The sequence below is a fragment of the Nannobrachium achirus genome (assembly GCF_963921795.1).
Source record: "Nannobrachium achirus genome assembly, chromosome: 12".
In the NCBI taxonomy this organism is placed as follows: domain Eukaryota; kingdom Metazoa; phylum Chordata; class Actinopteri; order Myctophiformes; family Myctophidae; genus Nannobrachium; species Nannobrachium achirus.
This window is the reverse complement of record NC_137832.1, coordinates 49,648,850-49,668,579: the sequence shown is the minus strand read 5'-3', so window position 1 is coordinate 49,668,579 and position 19,730 is coordinate 49,648,850. Positions and strand designations below refer to the sequence as shown.

The 19,730-nt window shown below is 42.6% G+C and overlaps 1 protein-coding gene across 1 annotated transcript in view; it reads right to left on the bottom strand.

The window, feature by feature from the left end:
* fbxw8 (F-box and WD repeat domain containing 8) overlaps positions 1 to 19,730 on the bottom strand; it is a 31,897-nt gene extending 12,167 nt beyond the window's left edge. Inside the window, exons 1-7 of the mRNA XM_080738052.1 lie at positions 19,137 to 19,730; positions 17,980 to 18,084; positions 16,241 to 16,405; positions 16,002 to 16,090; positions 12,046 to 12,203; positions 11,028 to 11,224; positions 9,328 to 9,546 (exon numbers count right to left, since the gene is read on the bottom strand). Coding sequence (XP_080594178.1) covers positions 9,328 to 9,546; positions 11,028 to 11,224; positions 12,046 to 12,203; positions 16,002 to 16,090; positions 16,241 to 16,405; positions 17,980 to 18,084; positions 19,137 to 19,619 — 1,416 coding nt within the window. The 5' untranslated portion in view covers positions 19,620 to 19,730. The remainder of the gene's footprint in view (positions 1 to 9,327; positions 9,547 to 11,027; positions 11,225 to 12,045; positions 12,204 to 16,001; positions 16,091 to 16,240; positions 16,406 to 17,979; positions 18,085 to 19,136) is intronic.

Here is a 19,730-nt window from a genome sequence, read left to right as displayed (position 1 = left end):
TTGCGACCGACAGGTCGCAGTTACTATCAAAACCTCGTCCGTCCGTCCGTCCGTCCGTCCGTCCGTCCGTCCGTCCGTCAGTCAGTCAGTCAGTCAGTCAGTCAGTCAGTCAGTCAGTCAGTCAGTCAGTCAGTCAGTCAGTCAGTCAGTCAGTCAGTCAGTCAGTCAGTCAGTCAGTCAGTCAGTCAGTCAGTCCGTCAGTCAGTCCGTCAGTCCGTCAGTCCGTCAGTCCGTCAGTCCGTCCGTCCGTCCGTCCGTCCGTCCGTCCGTCCGTCCGTCCGTCCGTCCGTCCGTCCGTCCGTCCGTCCGTCCGTCCGTCCGTCCGTCCGTCCGTCCGTCCGTCCGTCCGTCCGTCCGTCCGTCCGTCCGTCAGTCAGTCAGTCAGTCAGTCAGTCAGTCAGTCAGTCAGTCAGTCAGTCAGTCAGTCAGTCAGTCAGTCAGTCAGTCAGTCCGTCCGTCCGTCCGTCCGTCCGTCCGTCCGTCCGTCACGTCACGTCACGTCACGTCACGTCACGTCACGTCACGTCACGTCACGTCACGTCACGTCACGTCACACTTTTCCCCTACTCATATCTCCTCCACCGTTGCCCCGATCCATGCCAAACTTTGCACACACACTCCTTGGCTGCCAAACCACAACACTAATTTCTCACATGGCCCTCCTCTAGCGCCACCATGAGGCCGATTCTTGCCAAACACATTTTTAGACACTGCTCCTACAGATTTTGCCCTAAAATCACGCAAATCGGTACACAGTATCTCTACAGTCATGTCATCAACATGGATCTGTCCCATTTCCCATATTCCCTCCTGATTGCCTACCATTGCCTTCTAAAGTTTGTGTATGTGACCTGACGGTCGCTCATCTCCCGATTAGGGAGTCTTACTGGTTTAATGGCAAAAAGAGATTTCTTACAAAGATGTCCACCACAAGCCAGCATGGTGAAGACCTCTGCACCAGTTGGCTAGCTTTAATTGCAAGAAAGAAAAAAAGCCTTGAGAGCAGAGAGTGCTTAACAGCCATCGACAACTGCGAGTGCCGTCAGTGTATCAAGTGTCCACTAGCAAGACTCTGAATCCCTTCCTGTTGGAAGCAGCTGAGGAAAAGTGTGCAAATTAAATGCCTTAGAAGCTCAAACTACGTATCAAACTAAATGACACCAATATTATAATATAGATAAAGTGGACAAAAACAGATGCAGATAAGGTTATGACCGCAGCGATACGGAGTCATTTAGCTACACTCGCGGCAACGTTTGGGCACTGGAGATGAGGGGGAACAAAGAAAAGTGGAATCGATCAGCGGACAGAGCACTTCAATTACAGAGGGAGATGCACATCGTTGCCTCCGGCTCGATGGCAACCGCTAACTTTCTTTAAACAAGTTGCACATGATGTAATCTGGCGTGGGCATAATTGGTCAATTAGTAGAGGCTTGCTTCCACGTCCAAATAACGCAGAGCAAACAAGACGACCGCCAGGCAAGATGGTCTTTGCATAATTAAGACGATAACGAAAATGAAGCGGCGGAGGGAGAAAGAGAAGGATAGTGGAAAAGGTAGCAGCGAAAGATAGAGAGAGAAATGGGGGGGGAGACGGAGGCATGATGTAAGGGTTGAGAAGGTGCCAGCCCTGTTTGAGCCAAGAGGAACAGCCTTAATTGTTCCTGACCCCCTGGGACCAAAACCACAAACTGGACTTTGAAATGACAGCTTGATAGGATTTGGACTGTGTGTGTGTGTGTGTGTGTGTGTGTGTGTGTGTGTGTGTGTGTGTGTGTGGGGGGGGGGGGGGGGGGTTGTGAAAGGGGGTATAGAGAAATTAGGCTGTGCCTGCTGTTCTCAATGAATCATTACATTTTTGGGAAGGTTTTTTACATAATTGAAGAGCTCGAACCGACCATTAAGTAGAAGGAACGGTCACCGGGGAGGGCAGGGCGGCCATTTTGTGCTAATGTTGTCGGGGACGTTTTTAGATGTGCATCAGCATGTTTGGGGAGAAAAATAATAATGAGTTTGGCCATTGAGGAGTCATTTAGGTTAATGCGCTCACTGGAACCCTGGCCGGGTCCTCATACAAAGCTAACTTAATGGAGGTTTTGTCCGACCACGTTAAATTTAACAACGTATGTGTTGCTACTAGGACAGGTTGGGTGTGGCCCAATTATTGTTGTTGTGCTCTCAAGGGCACACTTCATGGTTTTGTTCCTCATCTCATTGTGTTTCGCTGTTTTGTTGTCTGTCAGACAAGTATGTTTCTAGAGGTAGTGAGTGGTTCTCAATCTATGGGTCCACATTATTTGGGGGTGGAGGGGCCCAGATGACAGTAAGTGACAATTTAAGGACTTTTAAGACATTTTTAATACCTAGAAAAAGGAAATAAAAGGAAAAAAAGGCCATTATCAAAAGTAATAAACAAGGTATACTATAAAACTGGTCAAACATTGGCCAAATTTGTGTGGTTGCCCTCACAGGGTATCCTTCCATTAAATGGTGGTCTTGCGTTACCAAATTTCCTCTTTTACTACTGGTCATCTCATATTCATAAAGCAGCCTACTGGCTTCACTCTCCAGAGTTACCATGGTGAAGGTTGCAGGCACAATCATGTCCCCTAAAATGTATTTTTGGCAGGCTAGCTGCACGCCCAAAATAGCCGATCTACAGTACAGGTTCACAACACGTCAGCTTGTAGATCAGCTATTTTCGGTCTGTGACGCACCCATGATGACTTGTCTTTTAGTTCTACTTGATCTCTTCTCCACTAGTACCTCCCTAACATTTTAGTCTAGTTTTTCATCTGTTGACAAAATTGTCTGTATATTTAGTCACAGTTTTAGTCATCATAGCGTAGTTTTTATTTAATCTTCGTCATTGAAAAAAAGCAGTCGATGAACATTTTTTGTTATAGTTTTAGTCGACAAAATCAACACAGCTTTCCATACTACTTGCTCTTTTAAAGATAATTGAGTAAATGCTGACACGGATACGCTTTCCACTGTGGTGCTACAGGGAATGAGCAGGCTTCACAACACAGTACGAGCGATGTAGCCCTTGTGTTTTATATTAAATTATGACATTTCCTTTCTCATGCTATTTCCATGGACTATAAACATTTTGCCACTGCTGTAGAGTTTAATTCTGTCCCAATGTCAAGGGACTTGGCTCTTATTTCTGCCTCAAGGCTATACACCATAAATTGTGACTGAGGAGCCGTTGAAATAATCTGGTTAAATAAAGATGCAGTAGATAAATATAAATGTGAAAACTGGAAGATGGCTTCTCACAGTGTCATCCACTGAGACGGCTGGACGGAGTGATCAGGTATATTTGCACCATTTTGACTTCCTCCAAAAAGTGTCATCAGTTTCAAGCTGGACTCGGGCAAAAGGCAAAACATTTCCTAATTATTATTATGATTTGTATGTTAAAAAATACAATCTACAAGCTCACAACACCCCACAATGTAAAACATTGACTTCTGCAAAGTGATGTGTGCTGTACTGATTCAATGCATGGACCGACGTCCACATAATGATGTCAAATGCTGAGTGGCCAGAAAAGACATAGGAAACTAGCTGGTCCCAGGTCCCCTGGCAAGAAAGGAATGTCTGCTAATGAGATCTGGAGGATGGAGGGGCTCGGTATGCACACAAACGTGAACACACGCACGCACGCACGCACGCACGCACGCACGCGCTGATGCTGTTGGACCAATCAGTGCAACACTTCTTGTGCATGTTGCCAGAAGGCCAAGGAATTACCTCCATGCATCTCCTTCCATGTACTGCATGTTTTATATGTTTTTGAGCGGTGCTCCTGGAAGGAGCTAAGCTCCAACATCTGGCTTTGTCCAGGCTCTGAAGCATAGTCTACATCTGGCCTACATCTTGGCACAAAGCGCTCAAAGTTTGTTCCACGCCGTCGCCCATGGGTCACATTGGTCAAGCTTTGTGGGACGCTTAATGAAACAAGAAAAGCAGTTCTCTTGTTCTGCACCAGGCAGGATGATTGTACTGTATACTGTACATCTGTAACCCTGATTCATATTTGTGTTGAGGATGTCTTTATTGTGATGTTCCTATTCTATATATCTCTACAAGCTTACAATGCAGTGGCTCAGGGGTAGAGAAACTGTCATTAGAACACAGAGGATTCCCGAAAGGTTCCCAGTTCGGTCCCGGGCTCCCCCAGAGTTAGTGTCGAAGAGTCCTTGAGCAAGACTCTGAACCCCTAGTTGCTCCCGGTGAGCAGGTTGGTGCCTTGCATGGTTTCCTCTGCCATCGGTGTATGAATGTGTGTGTGAATGGGTGAATGTAATGCACAATCTCATCTTGGATAAAGGCGCTTTATAAATGCACCATTTAAGTGCTGTGGGCTTGTTCTGAAGAAAAACCTGGAGAATTGGGTCTTGTGATCAAAATAAGAACATTATAATGGTGCGTGAGAACTACTTCTTACGCACCATTATAATGTTGTATGTATTTTAAGTATCTCAAATTTGCCATGGACAAGTCCAAGTCTTGCCACAGACACATTTCGTCCGTGTACGTACAGACACAACATTGATGACCCCTTCATTGTTATCAGACCCGTCTTTGGATCTTTGAGGGATTTGATTCCCTGCACCACGAAAGAGATAAAACAAGTCCACAGGTAGAAAAGTGTGTGTGTGTGTGTGTGTGTGTGTGTGTGCGTGCTTGCGTGCGTGCGTGCGTGCGTGCGTGCGTGTGTGTGTGAAAAGATCCTTGGGTGCCACCTCTGTGCATTTTTGACAACTTTTAATGAGCCTTATGTTTTCCTATTAAACACTGCCGAAAAGACAATTTGGCATCGCCAGGTTCTGTTGGCAGGCCGTGATTCCGCTCTGCGGCATTGAGATCACAGTCAGGTGAGCAACAGACTTGTTAAGGCTGATTAGACAATCTTCAATATTTTAATTAGCTAAGGCAGTAGGCTCAACATGAATTGGCATAATTCTAGGCACAAAGTTGGCAAAGGTTTGCCACACAAACTAGAAAGTTAAGACGGTGTCTCTTCTAGGCTTGGCGTGTGAGTGAGACCAGATGGACAGATACCTTTATTGATCCCACAGGGGAAATTCAGGCACCAGAGACAGCACAGCAGTACAAGTTACATATATAGAATAGGAACATCACAATAAAGACACCCTCAACACAAATATGAATCAGGGTTAGAGATGTACAGTATATACAGTACAATCATCCTGCCTGGTGCAGAACAAGAGACACACTCAATAAATATAACTGACTTAAAAAATTGTTCTAAGTCAAGTAGGTTCACACCGACTATGAAATAAATACAATGGTGAACAACATAGTTATAGTTTTCTTTATAGTTATAGTGCTGCTGAGTGTGAACGGCACTCAACTCAGATGCTGAATAATTAGAACCACATTCCCCCCCCCCCCCCCCCCCGCCAGATCGCAAGTTACTATGAAAAGCTCCACCGGCTGTCTGTCCGTCCCTCACGTCACACTTTTGCCCTACTCTTATCTCCGCCAACGTTGGCCCTATCGATGCCAAACTTTGCACACGCACTCCTTGGATGGCAAATCACAACCCCCTGATATCTCAAATGGCCCTCCTCTAGTGCCACCATCAGGCCGATTTTTGCAAAACACATTTTTGGACACTGCTCCTACAGATTTTTTTGGCCTAAAATCACGCAAAGCGGTACACAGTATCTCTAAAGTCATGTCATCAACATGGATCTGTCCCATTTCCCATATTCCCTCCTGATTGGCTCCGATTGCCTTCTAAAGTTTGTGTAAGTGACTTGACGGTCGCTTATCTCCCGATTAGGGAGTCTTACTGGTTAATTATTTCTTCTGTGTTTAATGTATGTGTAAGCCATTAAAATCACCTCGGTGTTGTACCAAGGTGCCCACCCCACCTCAGTGATACAACTAGATACATAAGTATATATACATTTATATGTACATGTACATATTTTTGTTTATTGCCCGGGCATTTGTCATTGTCTGTCATTGGTTACACAGCCCCAACCCCACACACACACACAGTAAAACGGTGGTATGTGATAAGAAAATAATAGTCTACAAGAAACTAGAACATATTTCAGAATAAGGTTAAATGTTTAATGACCAATTTGGCTGGAAAATGTGATACTCGTAAATTAGTTTACTGCCCGTTGTACTGACTCAACAGATAGTGGCTTTATCTGATGTGACGGTACTTTTTATGTTTTTGTCCTCCACATAATCGCAGTGGTGGAAAAAGTACTTAAGTAAAGAAATGTAGTACTTTTTCCACCACTGCGATTATGTTACCAAAAAATATAAAATGTTTGAAAATAGCAGATCTAGCTTGTAGATCGGCTATAACTAAGCTATTGCTTAGGTATAAAATAGGGCTAAAGTGGTTAATGTATGTTTTATAATATTATAATTTATATCTGCAAAGTAACTAGTAAGTGAAGTGTTCAAATAATTGTAAAAAGTACAATATTTGGATCCAAGATGTAGTGGAGTAGAAGTGAAGTGAAGTATTGGATATTGGAAATACTTGTACAAATACCTCAAACTTGTACTTAAGTACAGTACTTAAGTAAATGTACTTACAGTAGTTACTTTACACCACTGCATAATGGTAGTGAGAGAACACATCGATCTTCCTAAGTGCTACTCTCTCCTCAGTCCACTGTGTGGTGCTTTAGTGCTGCTATGGCAGTCCAGTCCAGATTAATGCTGTGCTAACTAGGGATGATGTCACACAAGGAGCGCTGCCAAAGACCTATCCCTCACAGGAACACAGTTATGATCCAGGGTGTTCATTCGATTCACAAAAGGACCCCCACAGGTTCATTTGTTAAACTCTCCGAGACAGATTTAGCCGTGTAGGCTACAACAGCAGGAGAGGGCTCGCTTCAGGAACCCCAATCCTAAACCACTTGGGCAATAACTGAGGTAGGGAGCCAGCTTCTCTCCCTCCAAAAAAACAAAACCCCAAACAATAATCTTTGGATGTAACTGAAAGTCACAAAAGCACCTCTCTTTGATGAAGCATGCTGCAAAGCCTGCAACCTTGAACTGAAGAGCATGACGGCATTGAAATAATAATAATGGAATAATCCTAACTGATTAGTCTGAGGTCCCAGTCACGGGTCCCAGTTAGGTACATGCGGTCCTTACAAACATTACAACAACATTATTAGAAGCAAGCAGAAGCAGCTCTGGGAATTAAAGGGTGCAGATCAAAAGAACACTAAGTGCCGCAGTAAATAGGAGACAGGGCCCAGGAGGACTTGTACTATTTAAGCTTCTTCTACTCCAGACCTGCTGTATCCCCTACAGGTGTCCTATATTTGTCTCTATGGGGCATAAGTTACTCCACAGAGAGTTACAGAGAAGTTAACCTTGTGAACCATAGCGTGCCTATTTCTGGGCATGTCATAATAGGCGAAAATAGCCGATCTACAATCTGCAATCTTCTACTTGCCATGTGTCGCAATGCAGCGTGTGGTGAGCTTGTAGATCGGCTAAGAGATTTGGTGAAGAGGGGGAAAAAAAGGATAGACCCCTGGAGGAATAAATCAAAACTGGTGATTTTATTGAGTGTGTTATGGCTGCAACTATCCGATTATTCTATCGATTATGTTTTTGCTATATTACAGTGATGTTACTAGGTTTTCAATGTAATGGGTCCCACAGGTGGTCATTCAAATGGGTCCCAGAAAAGTTTTATGAGTCCTCAATACAATGTTTTCGAGCGCCGTGAGCTTGTAGATCGGCTATTTTCAAAATGTTTGCCTATTTCTTATATTTATTTTACAATTTGGCTAATGTTTGAACTTAGAACTAGGATTTCTAAATACACTAGGCTACAGACACCCATTTAATTATATTGATATCACTGGGACCCCAATTTATATTAAATGTTAAAATACTAGAGTACAAATGGAACAGGTCCATTTGGTTTCATTTGTTCACCGAGTTACAGACCCATAAAGTTCTATTTGGTTCCTAACTATCATTTATCTGGGGACCCCCTGGAACTCCCTCAAGGACCCAGGACCCCACTTTGAGAACCACTAGTGAAAATAGTTTTTAGCTGTTCCAGGTTTAACTGATAATAAATCTTTACGGTGTTTATCTTACACAATACATTAAAAAACGAATTAAACTATCTAAACTAATATAGCAACTTAAGTAGAAGAAGTAAATTATTTTAACATGGACTCCAATGGAGGCGCATCCCCGGCCGGGACCCCAGGACCATGACATGAATGAGTCCCTGGGCGACTTGAATGAGTTTTTGATGCGGGATGCGCACGTAATGACATCACTATTGTTCTTTAATACATTCTCATCAATCAACTAAATCAATTAGTCAGATTAATCACTTAAGAGCCATTTTATATTTCGTACAAAAATAGCGATCTACAAAGGACGCCAGTTTGAAAGTGGTTATCTGTTGCAGACCTATTGGACTTCACACTATCGTATTTTAAAGAAATGGAAGGAAAAAAAATAAATGTAAATTTCTTTCCAAAATCTATATATTTTTTATAATCAAAGTTGATATTTTTTATAATCTTAGTTGATATTAATGTTGCAAAATAAGCAACAGAACATTACTGCCAGCGTTCAAGGCTGACTGGCCTATAACCTGTACCTTCCAAATGTTGTGATTTGGCTTCCCTGCCATGTCAAGGCCCTGGCAAACAGAAGGGGCCTTGATACGGTTCCATCAATTCCATTAGCACAGACATACAACGTAGGCTAAACTGTGGCACACAATTGGTAAGATAATGGCGGACAAAATATCTGAATTTGAGTGCCATAATATTCAAATAATGTTTCCTATACAACAAAACCTTTCCATCTGTCCTTTATGTGTGAGCATCTCTCAGATGGGACTGAAATTACGAGTAGTACCAGAGACAACAATGCTGCCATCTCAATTCCATTATGAGGAAAGTAGACGGTTTGTATTTTCAGGACTGTACAAGGCAATGTTGCCAGAGAGAAATAAGCAACCAGGTGTATGAAAACAAGCCCAATAGAAGCGACTATATGCCAATTTCAAACCTATGAAAATTTACAGAAAGCCCATACTTCGCTTATACTGTATATCATGAAAAAGTTTGAGAACCACCGATTTAGAATCGGGTCAATATATTCGAAGACATTTGATCGATAAAATAAAAATAGCAGATCTACAAGTTGGCAGCGTGGCACTCAGTAATGCGCAGTAAACTTGTATATCTGCTATTTATTTTGTTAACAGTTAAAGCATAAAATAATAGTTAAAGTAATAATGCGTTCCAGGTCTTTTAAAGCCTACCTTGTTGCCTCCATCGTGCATGGCCCAACCGCTGCTCTTCAGGCCCAGGGCGGCGCGGGAGCTGCAGGCGTCCAGGCAGGTGACCGGGTGGCCATAGACCGAGTGCAGCGTCCGCGGCTCGTCCTCGGCTGGCCGCAGCAGGTAGACGCTGTCCCCGGCCGCCAGCGCTGCCAGGGGACTCTGCTGCCCCCTGCCTGGCACCAGCACAATGCTTTCAACCTGCCATACATATGGATAGATGATATTAATATATGGATGGACGATATGGACATACACTTTAATGTGACCAAATACCACATGAGTAAAGTTAAATTCAGAAGAACTAAAATATATACATATATTTTAAACGTCTACTCTATACTCTGTCTGTCTGTCTGTCCATCTGTCCGGAGCTAATCTTGCAAACCAATGGACAAATCAGTGTCACATTTATTGTGCACACACAGTCATTTGTTCACATACTGTATGTTATAGAATACTATTTAACTTTAACCCCTTTTCTTTTTTTTATAATAATGGATGGGGCTTGGATTCTCCAAAATTGGGCAGGGATGATGTCATCAGCTAGCCTCTTTATAAGAGTAAGTGAACAGTGGTTTAATCAGTCTGAAACCGAATCAAAATATTGATTCATACAGTACGTCAGAGTTAAGTTATAGACGACTGGCGTCACAGACTGACCACATGAAGTCTGAGATCCACCTGCCGAAGCCACACTGTTATTAGACTTAGTCTTTTTTTTTATCAGGATATGAGAAATGAGGGCCACAGTGGCTCAGGAGATAGAGCCGCTTGGGAAACGAAAGTTTCCCAGTTCGGTCCCGGGCTTCCCCAGATTAACAGTTCTACTGCCAGATTTATTATTTATTTATTGGGGCTGGTGCTAGCAAAAAGCAGCTTACCTTTGCGATGTTATAGAAAAAGATCTATTCATTATTTCCAAACGATTTATTTTTATTTGTATTTATTATATGTGTACTTTAGCCAAGCTGGCGGCAGAGGGCAGCCTTATGCAAAGAATAGATGTGAATTGGGCCACAGAGAACAGCCAGGAACTGAATTGGACATCACTGATGTTTACGTGTGGTGGAGATTTGAAAGCAGCATTACGGGAGATGTTTTTACTGTACACACCCGCGCGACCCCTCAACAGCTTACAGTCATCAGACAAGGTAAAAGAACGAGCGTTCGTATTGGCAACGAGCTGGGGTCAAAATTGGGGTGAACGGGAACGTCCGAAGCGGTAAAAGAGTTAAGTGTTGAAGTGTCCTTGAGCAAGCAATCAATACCTTCTAATTTTTCACTGTTGTTTTTGTTCTGATGATATCTACTGCATAGTACTGTGTTCTATCTGTCTGTCACTCAATGTTATATGAGTTAAAGAAAAGGATCTCAATGGAAATAAGCAACAAGGCTTACCAGGGTCTCCTTTTAGTTGACCTTGTACCAGCGAACTGTACTGTCATGAAACTGTACATTTCCCTATGCAAACCTCTAATAAATACTTCAATCGATGAGCAGGTTGGTATATAAATGTGCCCAATGTGTGAATGTAGTGCACAACATTGTAAAGTGCTATATAAAATGCACCATTTACCATACAGTATGACAATGAACTCTACAAGTCTCTTTGAACCGCCATCACAGACATACAGTACATAGCAAGAGATGTACTGTACTTGAATGCAGATTACACTTACAGTCTTGGGTAAATGGGCCTGGCAGAGGGTCCTCCAGTATCCATGATCGTCAGGGCAGTCCAAGCGAACATCTGGCCCGTCGGCGGAGGCCAGAGAAGGACTGTCTGGGCTGAGGGCCAGAGCCTGGACCCTGCCTGGGCTCTGGTAGTGGTGGATGGGCTGCCCACCGGTCTCTATGCTCCACAGGTCCACACAGCCTACACCCACACAGCAACAAAAAAAGTATAGCCATTTTAGAAATATATAAGCAGAATGGCAACTTCCTTAAACTATGTGCTGGTTCATTTCTACTTTGAAATAATTAACCACTGAAGATCTGCATTGTGATGCAAAGCGTTGTGATTTGAATTTGAAACGGTTTGAATTATTTTGCCTATAATGATAAAAAAACAGAGACGCCAGCTAACCCTAAATAGCATCTAGTGAGTTAGTGGACATGCATCTATTTATTATCTATACATAGAATATGTTAACATATAGTAAGCTAAATCATAGGCATGGCACTAGTAGGAGTTAACAATGGCTGCAAATGGTTGCTAATGAAATTCCAATGTGAAATACGCACAAATGCAACTCCTTGACCGATATGCTGTATGGTATAGATTATATGATCACACTGTATGACATAACATTGTGGTCATACTACCAAGATCATGGCAAGAAGTAACTCATACTTTTACAGACAGTTTAAAAACCTTGTTGTCAGTCAATATACATTAAAGGGGAACACCTATTTTCAATATTGAACTATGTCATTAATATACCTTAGAGGAGTTGTGTGGAAATAAATAAAAAGTTCCCCACCCCTTCTGTGTTGCCTAGGCTAGAACTGGAGGATTGATTTTGGGGTTTGTATTGTAAAGTACACCGAGATGATATCACACCTGTGTACTTTACAATACAAACCCCCAAATCAATCCTCCAGTTCTAGGCAACACAGAAGGGGGGGGGGAATAGGTGGTTCTCCCTTTTAAAACTACATGTTAATCAACAAGCCCTGCTGTTCTTGAGCACTCACCGTCTTCATAAGCCGCTGCGGCCACTGTGCTGTTGACCTGCACACGGCTGACATACGGCCGTGGCTCGCTGCTCCCCGACAGGCTGTTGGTCTTCAGGTAGGTGGCTCCTGAGTCCCAGTGGAGGGTGTCCCACAGCCTCACGTCCCCTGATGTGTATCTGAAACACATGCTTTCATATTACACCAGGTACTTTTGCTCAGCTTGTAGATCGGCTAGAAACAGCTATAAAGTACCTGGTGAACCAAAATATTATTTTCTGCTTCCACAGTTTATTTATTTTATTTTATCCAGCGTTTGATATAAAATAAGATGGATTGTCTGTACTTCTCAACTTGTACATGACTCAACACTGTCCTCTAACACGTCCTAGTCACCCTGAAGAAGGCATAATGTGCCGCAATGCATAGGTGCATTTTTTTATATTCTTGCTATGCATTAGCCCTGAAATAAAGGCTTTTTTAACTTTCCCCCAAGCCAAGAGTGCTTTGGTCTAACTTTTTTTGCATCCATCTTGTCACCTTTGCACCAAAGAGCACCTTGTGTGGAGATTTTTCTACTCTCCTCGACTCTTTCCTGTTGACAGCTATACTTACGCACTCCTCCACTTTCACCAACAAGGCCCCTAACAAGGCCCTAACAATGTCAAACGTGGCAACTCCCTTTCCTACAAACTCCATTACAACTTCCTCCATCATCACACTCTGCATCTTTCCGTGCCCCCTCCTTCTCTCCACTCTTCACCCCAATCAAGGTGCTCCCAGTGGGGGACATGAGACTGTCGCTGCCAGCGTTGACACTTCCACACATCCGTCTCACAAGCGTATCTCTGTGTGTGTATGAGCGTTTGTGTGTGTGTGTGTGTGTGTGTGTGTGTGTGTGTGTGTGTGTGTGTGTGTGTGTTTGACATCTCACGGCTCATCAGGAAGTGAACAATAGGAACAGACACTGTTAATTGGTGGTGTATCGTGTCAGCGCCAACAATGAAAAGGATGCCGACACTGAAGCCAAGACTTGTGCTATGTGCAACAGATCTCTAAACAACAGATTACGAAGTGGAATGAGAGGCGCTCGGGTGGCACAGTGGTAAAGCACCCGCACACCACCACTAAGTCCGGAGGTTCAATTCCACCGCAGTACATCTGGCTTTGTCGAGCGTCGACACCAGGGGTTCCCAAACTTTTTAGGCTCAGAGCACCCCTATAAATAATTATTTATTTCATCCGAGGCACCCCTACATTATATTCATAATTTTCACTCCCAGCACCTTATATTTATGCCATATTTTAATATTACCTTTAGTATAACAGTATGATCTAACCATTTTTTTAATCAGAATTGGTCAATTTCTTGTTAATTATGATCAGATGATCAATCTCCATATAAGGGGAAACATAAGCACATTTTTGCTATTATTACCCGGCATCCACTTTGAAAACCCACTGGCAGGTGAGCCAGTAGTATAGATCTGTACAACAGCAGTGACAACACACATAAATGTGTGTGGACTCAGAGGAATCAATTGGGAAAATGAATAAATCAAAATGTGTAGGAGCAGTGTCCAAAAAAGTGTTTAAAATATCAAATATCTAAATAATGAACAAAGCTAATTAAAATCTGTCCAGACAAAAGTAGACGATACAATGACCAAAGGTTTTTTTGAAAGTGGAACATCCCTCTAAGTCACAAGAATAACTGATGGTGCGATCATCAACACTCCTCCTGCCTCAGAAACAACGTTGCATCATTTTGGAAATATTCAACTGTCACTCAGATGTAAATAACTAATTATCACCATTGCATGCTCACAAGCTGTGACATGGTGTATCAGCCCGTCCAGATTCCTTGGCGCTACACAGCCTAGATCAGCTAACCTTAAATGATACGAACAACGCTGGCTCTGATGAGACTGGCCAGGGCCGTGGTGAATCTAATCAGACCACTCTCTGGAGACCATGCAGATCACTTTCTGAGCAGTCTATTGGGTTCCTGCTGGCCTTCACTATCCATCATTGTCTCGTCCTTGTTGCAGCAAGCTTAATTTGTTTTCTTTGCAATATGCTCTTCCCTCCCTAAACAGCTGCCACTGAGTAGTGCACTTACTAGATGGATGCCAGGTTTGATGTCTACTTGTTATCCTAGTTAACACATTATGTTTTCTTAGCACATGACCGCTTAAGCCCTACAGACTTCGCCGTACGTACGCTAACTAGCTCAAATAGCCAATCTGCTAGTTCACAACAAATCGCTATGTTGTGAACTTGGAGATCTAACACAGGTCAGTTCCTCCTTTTTACCTACTACACCATGACCAAACCTCCAAGGCCCCTTTTCAGTGTTGCCAGGTGTACGATAATTATCGTATTTGTACGATAATTTGACCCTCTGTACAATGTACGATCAATAATTCCAAAAATGCCCAAATGTACGATAATTTCAAAAAGAATTCACTATTGAATGAATTCACTATTTTCCCTGGCTGCTGATTTGGGATCTTGGTTTGGCTTCTCAAAATAAGCCAGGAAATCAGTCAATCTGACCCTAGATCTGTACTTTGAGGATCTGATCTGAGGCATTAAAAACAACGGTTGCATCTTTCCTAATCTGGGTTCCCAGAAGCTTCTCGTTTTCGCCAGCTCCAGGAAGTTGCCTGCCTCCACGCAGCATATCTGATGCATTTTTATCACAGGAGTCTCAAACAAGGTTGTTTCTAACACTAAAGACGAATTTTTTGGTGAAATTACGTTTTTACGCGAGTGATTTCTCTTTTTTGGCTGTGTACGATAGTTTCATGTCAAATGCGATAATTCTAAGCCTCCGGTACGATAATTCATTTTAGTTTAATTTAGTTATTTTTCCCCACCTAATATTGAACCAGTTCAGAGTGTTCCCACTGGCAATGAATAGGTTTTTTTCTTTTTTGGAAAAGGGGCCCAAGTGTCCTAGACTAGACTCTTCTCCCCCTGGTTCCCGATCGAGCTGAGGAATGACCCGCTGCAGATGTTGTTTGTTCACATTATGCAATTATGTAGATAGACATACAGTACTGTTTGCTTGACAACAAATGTGAAGAATGCTATTTGAGAGAGATGCTAGGTTTTATGTCTACCTGGTAAATTACTTTATGCACCACATATCTGGAACAAACTTCTAGAAAGCTGCAGTTCTGCTGCCACTCTTATTTATGTTAAAACACAAAAATCGTTTTCTGTTTGCCACTGCCTTTGATTGAGTAACTTTTCTTTTCTCTGCTGCACTGTAACTGTTAATTTTTACTTATTTTTTTTTATGCATCCTAAAGTAACTTTATAATAATTTTTCCTTTGCTTGATATCTTATTGTTGCCTTGTTGTTGAAATGTGCTATACAAATAACAACTGCCTTGCCTGGTATACAAGATACTTTGTAGTTTTCTTTGCACACTACCTACCGGTATGTGACTATTTACCCTGCCCTTTGTTGACTGTTTTCTTGCAAATTACCCGGATCTTGCACTTCCACTCTGGAGAAGAGTGAATCTGCTAAATTCACTTTAACTTTTAAACTAAAAAAAAATTGCAGATATACCAGCTCACAGCACAGATATCTTGGGGGTCGGCAGCCAATGGACCAATCCCCAATCACATACACACCCATTGTAACAGTTACAATGGGTGTGTATGTGATTGGGGATTGGTCCATTACATATAATTCTAGTGGTCCTTGACATGAAAAGGTTTGAGTACCACTCTGACATAGAAAGGATTTAGAAGACATATATAGAATCGGGTCAAAAATATTCATAGACTTTCTCAACTTTTCAATTGTTTTCTAAAATGTATAGTTAAAGCATAAAATAATGGTTAAAGTAATAATGCATATTAATGCATTCCAGGTCTTAATGGGTTAAATGTGTAATTGTACTCATACTGTATGTCAGTGTGAATGTCAAGCAGGTGTTTGTCTGTAAAACGCTTACCCAGCCAAGACTAAGTTGTCACAGGAGCTGACATCACACAGCACCTTTCCCAGCTCAAACTGAAGCTGGCTGATGGCTCCCACCCGGTTCTATGGAGAAAACGTGTGTAGAGTGATGATTCAGTCACTTCATAGTCGAAGGATACATTTAAAATATCTGGCAGTGGTTAGTGGTTTGGTTAAATAGTCTCTGCCGTGAATGAGATAAATTAACTTGCAACGCTGTGAGTTTGAGCTCACCTTCCAGTTATAGCGCACAGTGTTGTCAGAGTTCCTGCAGTCTCGCAGTGCGCTCTTCCAGCAGAGGAAGTCAGACACACTGGCCTCCCGATGGTAACCTTCCCTCTGGCAAATACGGAACCACAGGACCCCGTCCTCTGCAAGGACTTTCCATGCCTTGCTCACCTGGGACAAGATTGGGATGGGATGACGTGGAAGGTGTGGGGTGTAAGTACATTTACTCAGGTACTGTACTTAAGTACAATTTTGAGTTATTTTTACTTTACTGGAATATTTCCAATTTTCAGTACTTTTACTTCTACTCCACTATAGAGCGGCATCGCAGCGGAAATGTTTTCCTGGTCCCACAAAAAGATCTCCCATTCATTTCCCCCATAGACTTTTACAAAATATTTATTAGAATTATGTTAAGCCTAGAACCAAGCCACCCAGGATGGCAGTGAATCATGACCATAAAACGTTTGAACCGATATAAAAACATATTTTAATATTGAATTATTTGATATACTACATTTAATAAATACCCTTTGTTTAGTGATTTTCAAAATGTTCTTTTCATAGAAACAAAGGTCTCATGTTCATGATTCACTGCCATCCAGGGCTTGGTTCTAGGCTTAACATAATTGTTATAAATATTTCCGTGAAAGTCTATGAGGAAAATGAACAGGAGATGTTTTAGTGGGACCAGTAAACCACGCCCACTGCAATGCTCTATATCTCAGAAGCAAATTTTGAACTTTTTTTCTTCTTCTTTAGGCTGTTCCGCTGTTCCCTTTACTCACCAACTAACTTCATGTCCTCTTTCTCACTACATCCATAAAACCACCTCAGCATCCTTAATTATTTGAAAACTTTAGTTAATAGTTACTTTTTAGATTTTGATTATTATAACAAAACATATTAACCACTTCAGCCCATATATACTTCAGCAATTTTAAAACAGATAATCTCAAGCTCACAATGCATCACTATTTTAACATTTTCATACATCCATACTATAATTAGAGAGAGAGGTCAGTCAGTCACTCAGTCAGTCAGTAGGTCACAAAATGCATTATCTATTCACTCGCTTCAGCGACTGATCTCAAATTTAACATGGCATTGGCCATTAGCATTATACACACGGTGACGGAGCCCGAATTTAATTTTTCCCAAAATTATAGCTATTTATTAGCGTTTCTTCACTCTACAGCTCTACAGCCTGTTGTCAGGGTTACGGTCCGTTCCTCCAGGCCATGGGATCTGTAGCCCCGGGCCCACACACACCTCTCTCACAGTTAGGAATGTTGCAGTCTCTCTCTCTCTCTCTCTCTCTCTCTCTCTCTCTCTCTCTCTCTCTCGCTCTCTCTCTCTCTCTCTCTCTCTGCATGGGTCACGCATGCAACGGGTGATGTGTGTCTCATCTTCCAACGGGTATAGAAAAATTATGTGGAGCAAATACATCCTCATACTTCTATTCACCTAATTTAGCTGTTAAATTATTTGTATCCATCATAAATATACACTCCTCCATGGGCTGCTCCTTACATTATGATGCTCCGACATATTCTCACGCACACACCATGCAGTTACAGTTACTTTCCCCATAACCCACACTCTGCACATATTTTGCAGCACATATATTCGAACGGGTAAGGTCTAGTTATTATACATTTTAGACATTTGATGAAGTAAAAGATTTGAGTACTTTCCCATCACTCACTGACACTGTGTTTAAAGAGAGAGAGAGAGCAGCTTACCTGGGCGCATCGTCCCAATTCTGCACCGTTGAGATATTGGAATATCTTCGCGGCCAACTCATATGGCAGCTCAATATCAAAGAAGGGAATGTCATTAACCTCATTCTGAAACATTAAGCACATTGAAATCGAATGGGTTAATTAATTGTCTTTGTCAAGCCGAAGGCTTATTTTCGCCTCTGTCCGTCCGTCTGTGTGTCCGCGTGTCCGACCTTCCATCTGTGGACAGGAAAGCTAATCTCCGGCACCATTGCCACAATGGCAGCGAAAGCGTATCCACCTGTTTCTGCAGAATTTACTGCAGCATTATTTGCAGGACACTTCCGGCTAACAGCAGACATATAAGCTCACGTTGCGTCGCAGATGCAACTGTTGTGAGCTTGTAGATCACTCTCGGCTGCGGCGCCGTAAGCTGCCTGCACATTCTGCGCAATGCATGATGGGATGTTGGAAAGTTGTGGATAGGCACACACCCTGGGTGCCAACGCAGAACCTCTGACCCTCATTTTTCACATGGGCCTGTTCTAGCACCACAAGGAGGCAGATTTGTGCAAAACGCATTTTTGGATAGTACGCCTACAGATTTTGTCGCAAAAATCATGCAAATTGGCATACAGTATTTCCATAGTCATTAAACGAAACGGGTCTTTCACATTTTTCATATTCCTTCATGATTGGCTTAGATTAGATTCCAAAGTTTCCATAATTGGTCCGTTTTGAACTGACAAAATACCTCAAATCATGAACGCAGACTGAGATTTGCCTGAAATTTTCCATGCACATTGCCACTAGGTTGAGGAACAAATGCCACCCTTTTCACATTGGTCTGTTATAGCGCCACCAGCTGGTAAACTTTTGCAAAAACACATTTTTGGAACAAAATGCCTCAAATCATGCATGCAGTGTCTGATTACAGTGAAAGGCCCAAGAACACATGGCATAAAGCCATGTGTGAAAACGCCACCAGGAGGCCACAATAACCTACCTGACCTGGGTGGCGGAGACCTGTGCTCGGAAGAGCACTGCTTCTAGTTTAACTTTGAGATACCCTTACAAGTCTGTAACTCTGTCTCAGAGTGTAGGCTACAAATTGAACCATTTTACGCACTCTCTCAAGAATTAAATTACCGGTGCTATAAATTTACAGTGCATCGTACCAGGTCTTCAATGAGTTGATCCACCAGCTTCTCGCCTTTGGTCGTCTTCTTCTGTGGCTGCCTCAGCAGAGAGACACTGCTGCAGGCATCTGTCATGTTGTGATACTGCCTCTTCCTCCTGGTCCTCTCCTGCTGGATTCTGTCCAGCAAGGGACTGGTCCTTCCATCCAGCAAGCTGCTGGCGATGGACACATACTGGGGCTGATCTTTGGATTCTCCTGCGCCCTCATAGACTTCTCTACTACCACCACCACGTTCTGAATTGCAGTGGGCAGAACTGCTCTCTTCTGGTTTAGCTGGTTCTGTGGTACAGTAGTAGGAGTCTTCAAAATATCTATTTTTCGGGTCGCCCCGATCCGGCTCACCCACAGACAGAGAGCCCTTTGGAGGAGGAGATAAAGGAACAGGTTCAGGCTCCTGTTTCTTCTTGACAGATAATTCCTGCTTCCAATCCTCCCTGAACGTCGCAAGTTCGTCTGCCATCTTCGCCGAGCATAGCTTTCAAATTAAAATCATTACTGCAACTCCAGGTTTAGGAAAATAGAAAGATCATGATTTAAAAACACATGATAGGTCTATATATCGGGTGTAAGA